The sequence below is a fragment of the Polistes dominula genome, unplaced genomic scaffold, assembly GCF_049000335.1.
Source record: "Polistes dominula isolate Pdom_NZ unplaced genomic scaffold, Pdom_raw_medaka contig_77, whole genome shotgun sequence".
NCBI lineage: Eukaryota > Metazoa > Arthropoda > Insecta > Hymenoptera > Vespidae > Polistes > Polistes dominula.
The window spans coordinates 4,910,683-4,924,018 of record NW_028301152.1 but is presented as its reverse complement, the minus strand read 5'-3'; the positions used below and the strand labels follow the sequence as shown (position 1 = coordinate 4,924,018).

At 37.1% G+C, this 13,336-nt stretch overlaps 1 protein-coding gene across 1 annotated transcript in view; it reads left to right on the top strand.

The window, feature by feature from the left end:
* Drgx (Dorsal root ganglia homeobox) overlaps window positions 1-8,666 on the top strand; it is a 33,798-nt gene extending 25,132 nt beyond the window's left edge. Inside the window, exons 4-6 of the mRNA XM_015316997.2 lie at window positions 2,521-2,737; window positions 3,219-3,432; window positions 6,491-8,666. Coding sequence (XP_015172483.2) covers window positions 2,521-2,737; window positions 3,219-3,432; window positions 6,491-6,980 — 921 coding nt within the window. The 3' untranslated portion in view covers window positions 6,981-8,666. The remainder of the gene's footprint in view (window positions 1-2,520; window positions 2,738-3,218; window positions 3,433-6,490) is intronic.
* The last annotated feature ends 4,670 nt before the right edge of the window (window positions 8,667-13,336 follow it).

The following is a 13,336-nucleotide window of genomic DNA, read 5'->3' as shown; positions in this document are numbered from 1 at the left end:
TCAGGATTTATTCAACCTTTTATCAGTCCAAAAAAATAATAGTTCGGCCATAAAACTCGTTTAAACTTTAATGATCATGCATTTAATAGGAGTATAACTAGTGACGTTGAGCTTCTAGGACTCTGGTGTTAAAATCACGTTTTACTCAATTTTTTTTTTTTTTAATGAAAAGGGATACAATAGATACTTTTGTAGATACACTAACATTAATAAAAAAAATATTTATATTTTAATAACATTAAAAAATACGGTTTTAACTAAAAATATTTTTAAACTCGAGTCCCTGTGACCCGAGGTTATTAGTTAAAGTTTAAATAATTCTGTCATAATCAAATGGTATAAAGATGTAAAGAGAAAGATGTAAAAGTCATACGATCAATGAAAATATGCAGATGGATTCTTAACGAGTCAAAGATTTGCACGGTAAGCGCCGAAAGATTAAATACCTCAGTGGGTACGGTAAGAGTCAAGCCGTGGCCATTACCGACATATTTCGGATTAAATTCGTATTGAAAAGGGATGAAGAAGAACGCGCGTAAGAAATAGAAGAGAAAGGGAGAAAGAAAGAAAGAAGTATATATATAGGAACGAGTACAAGAGGGAAAGAAAGAACGAAACGCTCTACGCTGCGAGGTAGTCTCGAGGGAACCACGGCTTTGTTCCCAGCTATTACTCGCCCCCGCAACCCTTAGGATATTATTATATCTCCCCGTCTGCCAGCATAGCTACCCACTCTTCTAGTACCACCACCACTACCACCACCACCACCTCTATTCTACCTCTTCCTTCTCTTTTCGAGACCGTGCTTGCCTTCGAAACCGCACCGGCCTCCTGTAGAACCGAGCTCATCGTATTTATTTTATTAAACCATTTCCCAAGCCTCTCTCTCTCTCTTTCTCTCTCTCTCTCTCCCTACTACTTTCGAGCAACCCCCATCCCCACCTCCCGACGAAACTTTTGCCGTTGGTTGTAGTAGTAGTAGTAGTCGTAGTAGGAAGGATAGTAATTTCGAAGACTCCTTACTTCGTCCTCGAGGCATGGAATTTTTATACCCGCCAAGGATCGATTCGATATTCGCGTTTACCCTATTTCACACTTAACATTCTCCTCTCTTATCCTCTTTTCAAGATACCATTCTCGATATTTATCGATCGTTTAAAAAGCCATGAGACGCGATTTACGATCAGCTTTAAATTTGCTTACTTTCACGTATACACCTATAATGTATGTACGTTTATCTATGTATATATGTATGTACACATTGTACATATTATATACATTTGTGCGGTGAGTCACAGGAATATTTGTATATCTACTACCAATTTTAAGCAAGAAATATTTACTTATAAATTAGGTTCCAAAATTAATATATGGTTCTTTGAAAATAAATACTTAAATTTATTTTAAAAAGGCACCGAAAGAATTTTTACAATCTAATCTAATATTTCAAAAGTCTTGTACAAAGAAACATATTTTAGAATAATGAAACTTTTAAATGGATATCCATTGCAAAAGAGTATTTTATTTGACATGATTAATAAGAAAATTGATACAAAAGATGGCAATTTTGGTGGAATAATTTCAATATCAAGGCATCGAATTAAACTTCTGCACCTAATATTTATTTTCATCGCAAGACAATGCAAGAACTAAAATAAAAACAAAATAATATGTAGACGCCGAGAGGATGAGAAGAGCGTCGTTATGCTATAAGAGAGAAATAAAAAAATAAATAAAATAAACAAAGAATGACAAAAAAATAAAATAAGCAACGACGAGGAAACTGAGAGAAAGAGAAAGAGAAAGAAAGAGAGAAAGTATAGCTAGGTATAATAAAGTCTATTTCAGTTGGTATTATGTCAAGTTAGTCTCGTTAGCGGAACTCGAGCTTTTTAAAAAGCACTCGAGGGCAGTGCTTGCTGTTGGCTCGTTGAACATGCACGACGGAAAAGAGTACCTCGACAATCTTCTCCATGCACGTTCCTGCCTCAGAATGCCACCCGGTACATGCAATTATCCTTGCACATTCGCGAACAAGACGAGAAAACGTAGGCTCCCTCGCTTCCAACTTTTCTTTCTTTTGTTTTTCTCATTTTTCTCTATATTCTTCTTTCCTTGTCTCTACCACCCTCCCAGCCCCCACCGACAAAGCCAAGTAGTCGACAAAACTCAAGCTCGTTGACTTTATTTGAACGTCGTTATTAAATTTTGAATTAGGTTTACAAGCATAAATGGAAGCGATTTGAGATGAGGAGTCCCTGTGTAAATCCTGTAGCGTGTAAATTTTCGTTAATAAATGAAACGTTTTTATTCGTCGACATCAATTGAAGTTGAAAATATGCATTTTCACATGTATGCATATAATATACGTTACAGTGTGCGTATATACATATATATATATATAAATCATATACATATGTGATTTACCATTTTAACGAGAAAATTACTCGAAAGCATAAATAATAAATGCTTCCAGTGGAATTAATGGTAAAAGTGAGAAATACGCGGGTATTTTTGCAGGTTTGGTTTCAAAATCGTCGAGCAAAATGGCGGAAAAGCGAACGACTGAAAGAGGAACAGAGGAAGCGAGAGGGTGGAAATGGTGGTGCTGGAGGAACAGGAGGAGGAAGTACAGGAGGAGGGAGCGCTGGAAGCAGTGGAACCTTGGAAACCTCAGGATTGGCACCACCAGCTTCTTCGTCCGCTGGTCCTAGTCCTACTGGTCACGATCCTGAAGGTATATAAAAATAATGTAGCACAAAAATATATATATATATATATATATATATATATATATATACTTATATACTTACATATTGTATATAAATTACTACGACAAGTTATAGATCTTAAATAAGTAAGGATAAAAAAAGATACTATAATTTTACGTCTTACTTGGGCAGTAATATGATTGCTGTTTTACGATAGGTTGTTATGAAATAGGAAATTTGAATTGAATCTTTTTTAAAATTATTCTTTTATTTTTTTCATTCAAAAAATCGTTTATATCTTTGATCGAAAAAGAAAAAATAATTGTATATTCACTTTTTACATATTTAAATTGCAAAAGAGCATCTAGTATTATTTTATATAACTTTAAGCAAGGAATGTGTGTGTGTATTCTATACAAAAAAAAAAAACGTTTTCTGTTGTTCTTGCATAAAGCACAAAATAAGATGAAGTCAGAAAAGGTATGTAAAAGTTGACTGATTATGCAGGTACTACAAGTAGCAGTGCTGCTGATGCCGAGGACGTAGGACCAGAGGGTGCAGGTGGTTCGAGAAGCCCAAGTACAACATCCGCCTCGGTCAGTCCTCGGCCCCAGCCGAGTCAGCCGTCCCTGGGTGGCGTCTCGACGCCACCACCGACCCCTATAAGGGCGCCGCCACCACCGCCGAGCACCGTAGGGGGCTTGGGACCACCCGCTGAGAGGTAAGCTTTTAGCTTCGTTTGTATTTACGTCTTTAGGAAATATCTACCTCTCTTTTCTCTTTTCCTCCTCACTTGATCTTTCTCTACTAGACTCCTTCCATCTTCCTCTTTCTCTCCTCTTATCTCCCTCCCTCCCTCCTTCCCTTCCTTCCTCTCTCTTCCTCTCTTTCTCTACTAGTTCTTCTTTCTCATCCTACTTCGAGTTTTCCTTTCCTCCTAGCTTATTTTTCGTTCCTCACGAATCCCCACGATTTCAACGTACAAGCACCGCTGAACACGTCACCCGGATGCTGGATACGCGCCATTAAACTACCCCCTTGAAGCCGCCAACACTCTCCCCCTTTCTTCATCATCCTATTCGCAATGTTCGTTCTCTCTCATCGTAGACTAAGCGTTTCACTTCCTCTCATCCTTCTTCAACTCCAAACCACTCGTATAATCGCGATAATCGTCGGCTCGTTAAATCTCGCTGGTTTACACACATACGAGCTAATCTTCTTTCTATGTAATGGATCGTTTAGCTGTGTTATACTTTTCGTCTTGTAAGAGTTAGGTAAATTATTTCAATGATTTTTCTTTTCTTTTTCTTTTGTCATTCAAAATTCAATTCATTCATTCAAAAGATAAAGGAACAGGGAACAGGCCACTTGACAAATGATAAATCGCGACAAAATTTCAACAAAGGGACTCTCGACGGAAATACTTATTCCAACAAATGATCATTTTCCGAGTAATAGAATGAAATAAATCTTCTATTTCTCTTCTTCTCTCTCTTTCTCTGTCTAAAATGTTAGTTTTCTAGTATTACATATTTCACGAAAAAGTGGATTAGCTTAAACAGTCAAGAGGAGCAATGTCGGTTTAATAATGACAAAAAACAAAGCTGGATACTTATTTTTAAATTATTTTATTTAACTTTAAAATGGGGGAAAGAGGATTCTCAAATGCATTTTGTAATTAAATCTTTCTTCGTTTATACTTGTCAAAAGCACAAGATAATCGTACACTGATGGCAAGAAGATGAGAGATGAATGAAATAAAAGAAGTTAAGAAAGAAACTAAGAAGAGAGACAAAGGAAGAATAAGAGGAAGGATGAGGTAAAAGGAAAGGAGAGAAAGAGAGAAAGAGAGAGAAAGAGAGAGAGAGAGTAAATCCGACGGTTGCTCTACGTAATCCCAAAGACGAGTCTCCTCCATTGCATTGAGCCTAGGAAAAGGTAAGAACAATGTCGAAAATGTAGACACGTAGAGTACATTCGTACGAGTTAGATGGAATACAAGATGGAGGAAAAGGAGAGTATTTGTATTTGTATACGTATTCGTGTGTATATGTATATGCACGTAGAAGAAGGGTATGGGTTCGAAGAGGTGGATGAGGAAGAGAAAGAGAGAACGGTGGAGAGAGACGGTGGAGGTTGGAAAGGTACTCCTTCGCCGCCTCCGCAGTTGTAATTTATTTAAAACCGCTCGCCGTAAATATATCCTCATTATTTATTCAGATGTACGGGAGCTTCTCGACTACAGGGGTGTAAGCTTTGCGTTCCTTCTTACCTTATACATATACATATATATCTACAAAGATACAACCGCCGTGTATATCTATGACGATGGTTCTCCTTCACTTCTCTATCTTTGTATTTATCTCTCTCCCTCTCTCTCTCTCTCTCTCTCTTTCTCTTTATTTTCTTTGTTCACTTTCAAAGTAGTATTTCTATTCTCTTGTCGTCGATTTAAATCACTCGCAGTTTGACGTTTTGACATTTTTCAAGGAATCGAAAATTTTAACACATTGCGTACGGGTCACGAACATTTCCCTTAAAAATAGTAAACCATGCGTTGATGACGGGTTATGACATATCTCGTTTTGTTACTTTCTCATATCCGCGCATCGACGTCTCAATGAATTTCAAATAATTTGATTAAATTCAATTCAATTTTTGTAAATGAATCAATGAATATATATAGTAATATTTAGAAATTTATAAGTGTCAATAATAAAAGTACTGTGCATTGTACTATTAAGCTTTCTGACGCTCTTCACAATGTGTTAATCAAATTTTTTGTCATTGTAAATTTAAGAAATCATATTTGTATATAAACTCCATATGTTCTATCTAGATTTATATTTCCATGAATAGTTGTATAAATTTATCGATTTAGAATATCATTTCCAGCGCTCTAAACGTGAATAGGAAGTCAACAAGGAATCCCGTGGATGATACGCGGTATATACTCGAACGAAATTAGTTTGGTGTGTTCGCTCGAAAGGCAAGCGAGCGCACGTAAGCAAGGTGCACGGTAGGCTACGCGGCTAATTGCCGCTAATTATCGCGCTTACAGGCAGTACGATACCCCTTCCCCTCTTTCTCTTTCTCTATCTCTCTTGGACGTATTAGCAACGTCACTAGGAACCACTACCAGTATAACAGCAGCATCATCCAGCATTACTACACACCATCCTTGCAGATCCCCTCTCTTCGTTTTCGCGGTTTCCCTCTCCTTTCGTTCTTTCCCACCACCAACAGTATCGCATCGGCCTACCTAAAATCCGCTCTCGGCTAAAGGATTCTACAGGAGTCAGACCGCCTTTCCCACTTCCTTCTAAATTCCACCTCCAGAGTACTATCCGACCAACTGAATACCGTTAGCTAGCAAAATCTTCTCTCCATCTCACTCTTTATCTTTCTCTTTCTCTTTTCTCTTTCCCTCTCTCTATTTCCTACTCTTCTACGAACTCTGGAAATTACCACTTCCCTTTGCCCGCACAGCTCTTTCGCCCGAAGCTCGTTACATTAATTAAACAATATTTGCGATTAATATTTGAGATAATCATCAGCGCCTCAAAGGAGTCTTCTCTCGAAGGATGCGGAACATCGCACGTGTTAATCGGGTTAACGCTTCCACGGGCTATTTCTCTCTCTCTTTTCTCTCTATTTCTAATCCCAACATTATCTTTTCAATCGGATCCTTTTACTTGAAAAAAAAAAGAAAACGTTATTAATTACTTCTTCGCTTACACACGATGATTTAAATTGGTTTTCTTTCTTTGTTTTTTCAGCACTCCTGGATTAGGAGCAGGCTTTAGGCCAGTGGAACCACCGACCTCACTTTTCTTCTCGCCACATTTAGCTGCACAATTTTCACCGCCACTCTTTGGTAGTAAAGTTGTAAGCAGCACACCAACATCGTTGACCTCTACGACACCTTCTCTATGGAGTACGAGCGATCATCGACCGGGTAGCTTGCAAGAAATGTTGTCTTGGTCACCAGCAGGCTGGCCAGGTTCATTATGTGGCTGCTGCAAACCCGGTACAGGTGATCTTCATCGTAGCAGCAGTCTCGCTGAATTGAGAAGAAAAGCTCAGGAACATTCGACAGCCTCAGCATTGTTAGGCGGACTAGCTGGTTTTCCTGGTGGTTTACCCTTGCCCTTACATCTACCCTTACTGCCACCTCTCTTAGGTCTATCCAGAAGACCTGAGAATCATCATCATCATCTACCAAGCGTCGCCCATCAGATTCAACCGACGACGAAAGAGGATCCCTAGGATCATCTGATCGTAGTTCTTTCTTTGAATCTAATATATCCTACCTACGTTTTCTCGATAACTCGAACCAACTTAGCGGTTCGTCGGATAACGTTGGGTTTTTCACTCGGAATTTTATCGAAGTTTTGCCAAATACGATGAATTACGTCGTTGGTACATTTTTGTGATTGTTCGAAAATACTTTAAACGCACGCTCGAGATTTATATTATATAAATAGCGTCGATTTGCATTTATCCTCGAACCCCATTAGCGTATTCTTTGTTTCCGGTTCGTATCTTTTTTTTTCTTGTTAATTGCAAATGTAGATGCATTGTTATAGTTATATAGATTAGGTGCGAAATCAAACTACGAGAACCTCCGGAATCGTCTTCGTAATTTCGCGTCGTTCTGTGAAAACAGTATCGGATTTATAGATTTTGTTCGAAAAGTAGATCACTCGTTTTGCGTTTATGCGGGAAGTTATTTCGATTTTTATTTAAGCACAAAATCCGATATTTTCGCAACTAAACGCAATTGTACTTTGAATATTTTCTAACGATAGCAGATTAACGGTGATGTGTCTGAATAACCAAGTAATGTTTGCATTTGTCTGCTGGAACTATCAAAAATTAGAGTACTCGAGTTTTTCGTAGAAAATTTTTACTGTCTTCTTTTTTATATTTACATAAAATAATAATCTTTGTTTAAACTCATATCACCGTCCGCAAAACAACAATAATATGACGACAAAACCGGAACGAAGTATCATACGATGAAAAGATGAAATATTAGGTAGTTACAAAAGTTTATTTACAAGTTTAAATTTATTTAAAGTTTAATTCAATTATTGTCTACACTTTGCAAAGAAGTCAAAATTCATTTGCGATTGTAATTAGTATGAACCAGTATTTCATCGATGTGACATTATTATACCTAATTGTGAATTTAGCGCAATCAAATTTTTACGTAATAAGAAAATAAATAATAATGTTATATATATCACCGTATGTAATATTTTTAAATGATTGTTTGATAGAAAAATTTGTGACAGAATAACAAAATAATGAAACGAATGTGTATGATAAAAATGAAAAAAAAAGTGAGAGGGAAGAGGACATAGTAGCGCTGCAAATGTGTCATATATTTGCTTTCAATTTCATTTGCAATGCAACAAATTGTTTAATCTCTAAAAATTATCAACATGCATTTGAGGCGCCACATTATTTACGATAATTTCGAAATCGCACGATAAACTCGAGTACTGGAAAAATTCGAAAAATGTAGTCTTGTTAAAAAAAAAAAAAAAAAGAAAAAAAAAACAAGAAAAGCAATCAAAACAAAGGGATCGAAGTTAAAAACGTTTTATTCGATTCATACTACTCGTATCATGCCTTAAAAAAAAGAGAGAGAAAAAGAAATAAGCGATATGATCTTTGTCGACGAACGATATAAAAGTGAAACGAAAAACAAAAACAAAAAAGAGGAATACCTCTTAGCCGTTATTCTGAATTTCGTGAGTACAGCGTAGAGGCCAAAAAAGGAATACGTAGCTAACCCATAGAGACGTGTATATTACCTCCTGATTAAGTGTCAGTGCTAATTAAAGATAGTCTAAAGAAAAACTATGTTACGAGCTAGCGATTATTATGTAGTGTATAAACCTGTGGTAGTGAGATATTCGAATAAACTTGTTCTCTCGTGATAAATTGAAAGTTTATGCCTTCTATCTGTCATTTCTCGTGTTTATCTGAAAGCTCATACACCCTGACTATCCACATTGTGTTATTACTTCGAAACATTTGAGTATAACGAAACGCTTGTTATATCATTTCCAAAGACAAATTATTATTCCAATCAACACTCAACAAAATGGATCCTATAAACTACATCAGATTTCCAACTTCCTATCATATTACTTTATTTTTTTTCATTTTTATTTTCTTTTATTTCAAACACTAAATATTTGCTATAATCTCGTATGAATTAAACATGCATACATATATATACACACACATACATATATATACATAAAATAGATATAAACCCTTTGGCTGTTGAAATCGTCGAGTTAAATTAATGTTCCACGATTTCTTGAGTGAGTAGTAATGCTCGACTTTTGTCAGACGTACGCCATCGGGAAACACTCGTACGTTCGTATAAACGTAAAATCTTTTGCGCATCGTTGAACAACATGAAAATGCGGAGAAGTTATAGCGATGTAGGAAAGAGGGAGCGGAAAAGGAGAGAAAAAAGGAAAAATGAAAAAGAGAGGAGTAGGAGGGAAAAGAGGAAGAATGAGGAGAATGAGTGGGAGAAATGGGGGTATGGGAAAAAGGAAGAAGAGAAGAGGAGAGAGAGGAAGGCAGAAAGAAGAAAGAACAGCAGAAGGGGTTGTTGGCAATCAATGCTTCTCATAAGGAAAGCTCGCCCTCTCTTATGGGATCAACCCTCTTGGAGAGTACACGGAGGGGTTGCAGAAAGCGAGAAAGGAAAGGACGAAGGTGGAAGAGAGAAAGAGCGAAAGAGGGAGAGTGGGAAGAAGGGAGAGGAAGAGACGAGGGGTTGTCCTCGGCTCGACCAACCAGAGACAAGACGCCATTGATCGGCACGTGGCTCCGGGTTGGTTCAACGAATTCCACGAGGGTGGAGAGGGTAGTAGATTTCTGCTCGGAGGTGCGCCATCGTGATAGTAGTGGAAGTGGTGGAGTGAAGAAAGTGGTGGTACTCTCGTGTTGGTGGGGAGACATAGACCCGTTCTGCACACTCCGTTACACTTACTGGTAAACCGTATTAATCAACGACATCATGGTTTATCCCCATTCTTCCCCACCACCGGCACCACTATCAACACACGGCTATGTCGTTAAAGTAGTGTGTGAGTGCGACGCGCGCGCGCGTACTCGCGCACGCCTCGTCTACTTCCACCTCCACAAACTCCATCAGAGTCTATATCAAGACGCGTAGAGCTATGTAACCTCGTAGCACTCTGCAACACCGTGTATAATGTTGGACTGCGACGGGGAGGGAGGATGGGGAGATAAGGACGAGTAAGAAAGGCGACGTTAGAAAAGAAAAAAGATAGATAGATAAAGAGAGAGAGAGAGAGAGAGAGAGAGAGACGAAGCTAAGGTGGAAACAAGGCGCCAAGTTACTTTGGGTGAAGCGATCGACGCTTAACGATGTCTCTCGATACTCCTTACGTGGCTACCTAGGATTCAACGAGCCATTACCACCCTTCTTCTTTTTCTTCTTTTCCTTCTTTTTCTTCTTCTTCTTTTTCTACTTCTTCTTACTCTTCTTATGTTAGCCACGGCAAGGGGAAAATTCAAATGTCGATCTGTACGTTTTTATCCTTTTCTACTTTCAAATCCTTACAATCTCTCTTAACCTTGCTATGGCTGTGTCGTTTAAGAAAATCTTTATATCTCTCAGAAAAAAAGAGAGAAAAAGAATATATTTACGGTAGTCAATTCTTAAATATATATTAATAGTATACATTTTGTATTTATGTTTGGTAATAAAAAATATAAAACGAACAATAAATCTGAATTCTCTTATAAAGTAAATGCGATATTTCATGATAAAACAAACATTTGTTTCTCATTTAATCCCAATCCTCTCTCTCTCTCTCTCTCTCTCTCTCTCTCTCTCTCTCTCTCTCTCTATCTATCTTTCTATTCGTATGCAATTACACGATTGTGAATCAAGAGCGAAGATGAAATAGAGGGAGCTTTCACGATATCGCGAGATTCAACGGCAAGGAAGCGTAAAAGGTGGAAACCTCCTTGATGCCGGTAGACAGTGATTAATACCGCAACGTCGTCTGGCGTCTTCCGCTTCTCTTTTCCGCCCACTGCTGCCGCATGCGTCGGGATGTTCCAAGAGAGACAGAGAGAGAGAGAGAGAGAGAAAGAGGGAGAGAGTTTTCAGCTTGGCTCTCGTTCATTCCCCGAAGCGCCCTTCGTGGTAAAAGGTTTTACGAAATTCATTGTCAGGCAATTTGCATGTCAAAGCCAAACGGGAACACGCCCCGCGACTTACAACCTACACAAAAAGGGAGAGGAGACCGTCTGTATCGCTTCTTCGTTACACCTTTTTCTTTTTTTCTCTCCCTCTCTCTCTTTCTATCTTCTTCGTTTCCGACATGATGGAATTACAAGAAAAATGAGGCCACTTTGCGGACAGACTGTGAAGTCCTCGTAAAATCCATAACATTATTGGAAGGACAATATAGATTCTATGTATTCGAGATAAATTTGATTTAATTTTCTTCAATTTTTGTTTGATTATAATCTTTATAAATCTGTGCTACGTTATACGGTTAATGTGTATAAACAAGATTTTTGATTGTAAAGAATAAGAGCTTTTATGAAAAAGGATTTGAAAGAGTATCTCTCAAAATATTGCCGTACTAACGATAATACGAAATACCTATCAGAAATAAAGAAGAGAGAAATCTCTTGGAAAGGATATCCGGTATAACGTCTTATAAAGGATAAAGCTTCACCGAGAAGACGAGAATGGAGAAAATTTATCGAGGTTGTCTGGCGAAACTAAGGGGATCAGAAACCGCAATGATTTTCAATTTTCGAATCCACTTTGATAGCCGTTCTAAGTTGTCCTTCATTTTCGATAAGAGATATTGGTAGTCGTATATTATGTTCTTGATATGTAATATCTACAGGGTGTGTGTATATATTCGAAAACTTGTTAATATTATTTCAAATCTATTAGAAAGAACTTTTTGCTAGCGGTTGAACGATTTTTCAATTGAAAACGATTGGACGCTCGGTGTAAAACATAAATGCACATATATATGGATTCACACATACATAAATGCATATGTAGATACATATATAGATAGATAGGTCATTTCGAGAAAGCAGAAACGGAACGGAATGAACCTGGTCTCGTTCGAAGGTAACGAGGTTTTCCTCGGTTGGTTAATTCACCGCGGATTGAATCGCGCGAAAACACGCGCACTAACGTAGTTTTCGACTAGTCTCCCTCTCTTCGACTCTCTCTCTCTCGCTCTCTTTCTCTTTATCACTCTCGATATGTATATATATATATATCTATATATATATATATATATCTATATCTATATCTATATATCTATCTATCTATATATATATATATATGTATCTCTTTTCCTCTCTCGCTTTATCAATCTGTCCACCGGAAGTACCGACTCTGTTCACCGTTGTTGGCTAAACTCTGCACTTTGATCGGCACGGATTAATGATGAAAAAAATGCAGCCCCTCTATTAACGCGATCACTCAACGTGGTATATATCAAACGACGTTTTTACGCAAAACTCCACTACTTCGTCCATGAAAAAGCATAGATAAAATTTTTCAACATACTCGCCGTGATATAAAAATCTTTGTTTTTACAACAATACCCGATCCTTTGTTTTTTTTTCTTTCCTTCTTTCTCTCTCTCTCTCTTTCTTTTTAGTACTTTTTTTTCTGAAAGAAAAAAATTGTTCGATATATTAAACAACAGTCTGGCATAATAATATTTTCATTATGTCGAATCCTGAATATTACATTAAAAGATTTAAACTTTTTCAACTTAAAAACGATAACAACGTAGATTTCGCGAAGTGGGAAAAGCTTGCGAGTTAAAGGAAAAAAGAAAAAGAGAAAAAGAGAGAGAGAGAGAGAGAGAGAAAAAGAAAAAAAAAACACACGAAGGGGAAAGCGTTGAAAAAAAACGGATTAACACGAACTTACATTTGTATACGTTAAATGTACTCGGAAATTTTCTAATGGAATTTCATCTCCACAGATGGAACTCTTTCCATCAATATATAGTATAGCTTTATAAATAACATTTTATATTGCTCACATTACTAACATTTTATACGCATTCACTGCACTTTGATCTGCGGGCCATCCGATGGAAAAATGCAGCCTGTATAACTCTGTTATATCCTTCTATACGAACGTTTTTACGCAAAACGGTCAGAGAAAGCAGATGAAACAACGTAGATTACATATCAAACCAATACCAACTACGAGAATTTTTATACTAAACTTTCGGACATTTAAATTACATGATCAAACGAATAATAGTTCGAAACAACTCGACGAGATTTTACCGATTGTAATCAAATTTGTTACGTTTTTTTATTTTTTATCATTTCCAAGATATTCAAACAATTAACTATAACGCATTATTCATCATTGTTATATAAATGAAAATTAATGAGTTTATAAGATAATTAATGTGCAATATCATTATGATATTCCTCGTGATCATTTATCGTTCATACTGTGTCTACGGATACGTCACTTATATTTTAATTTAATAATTTCTTCATCATATAACTCGAGAAATATTTTTATCGGTTTGTCAATCGAGTTGTTG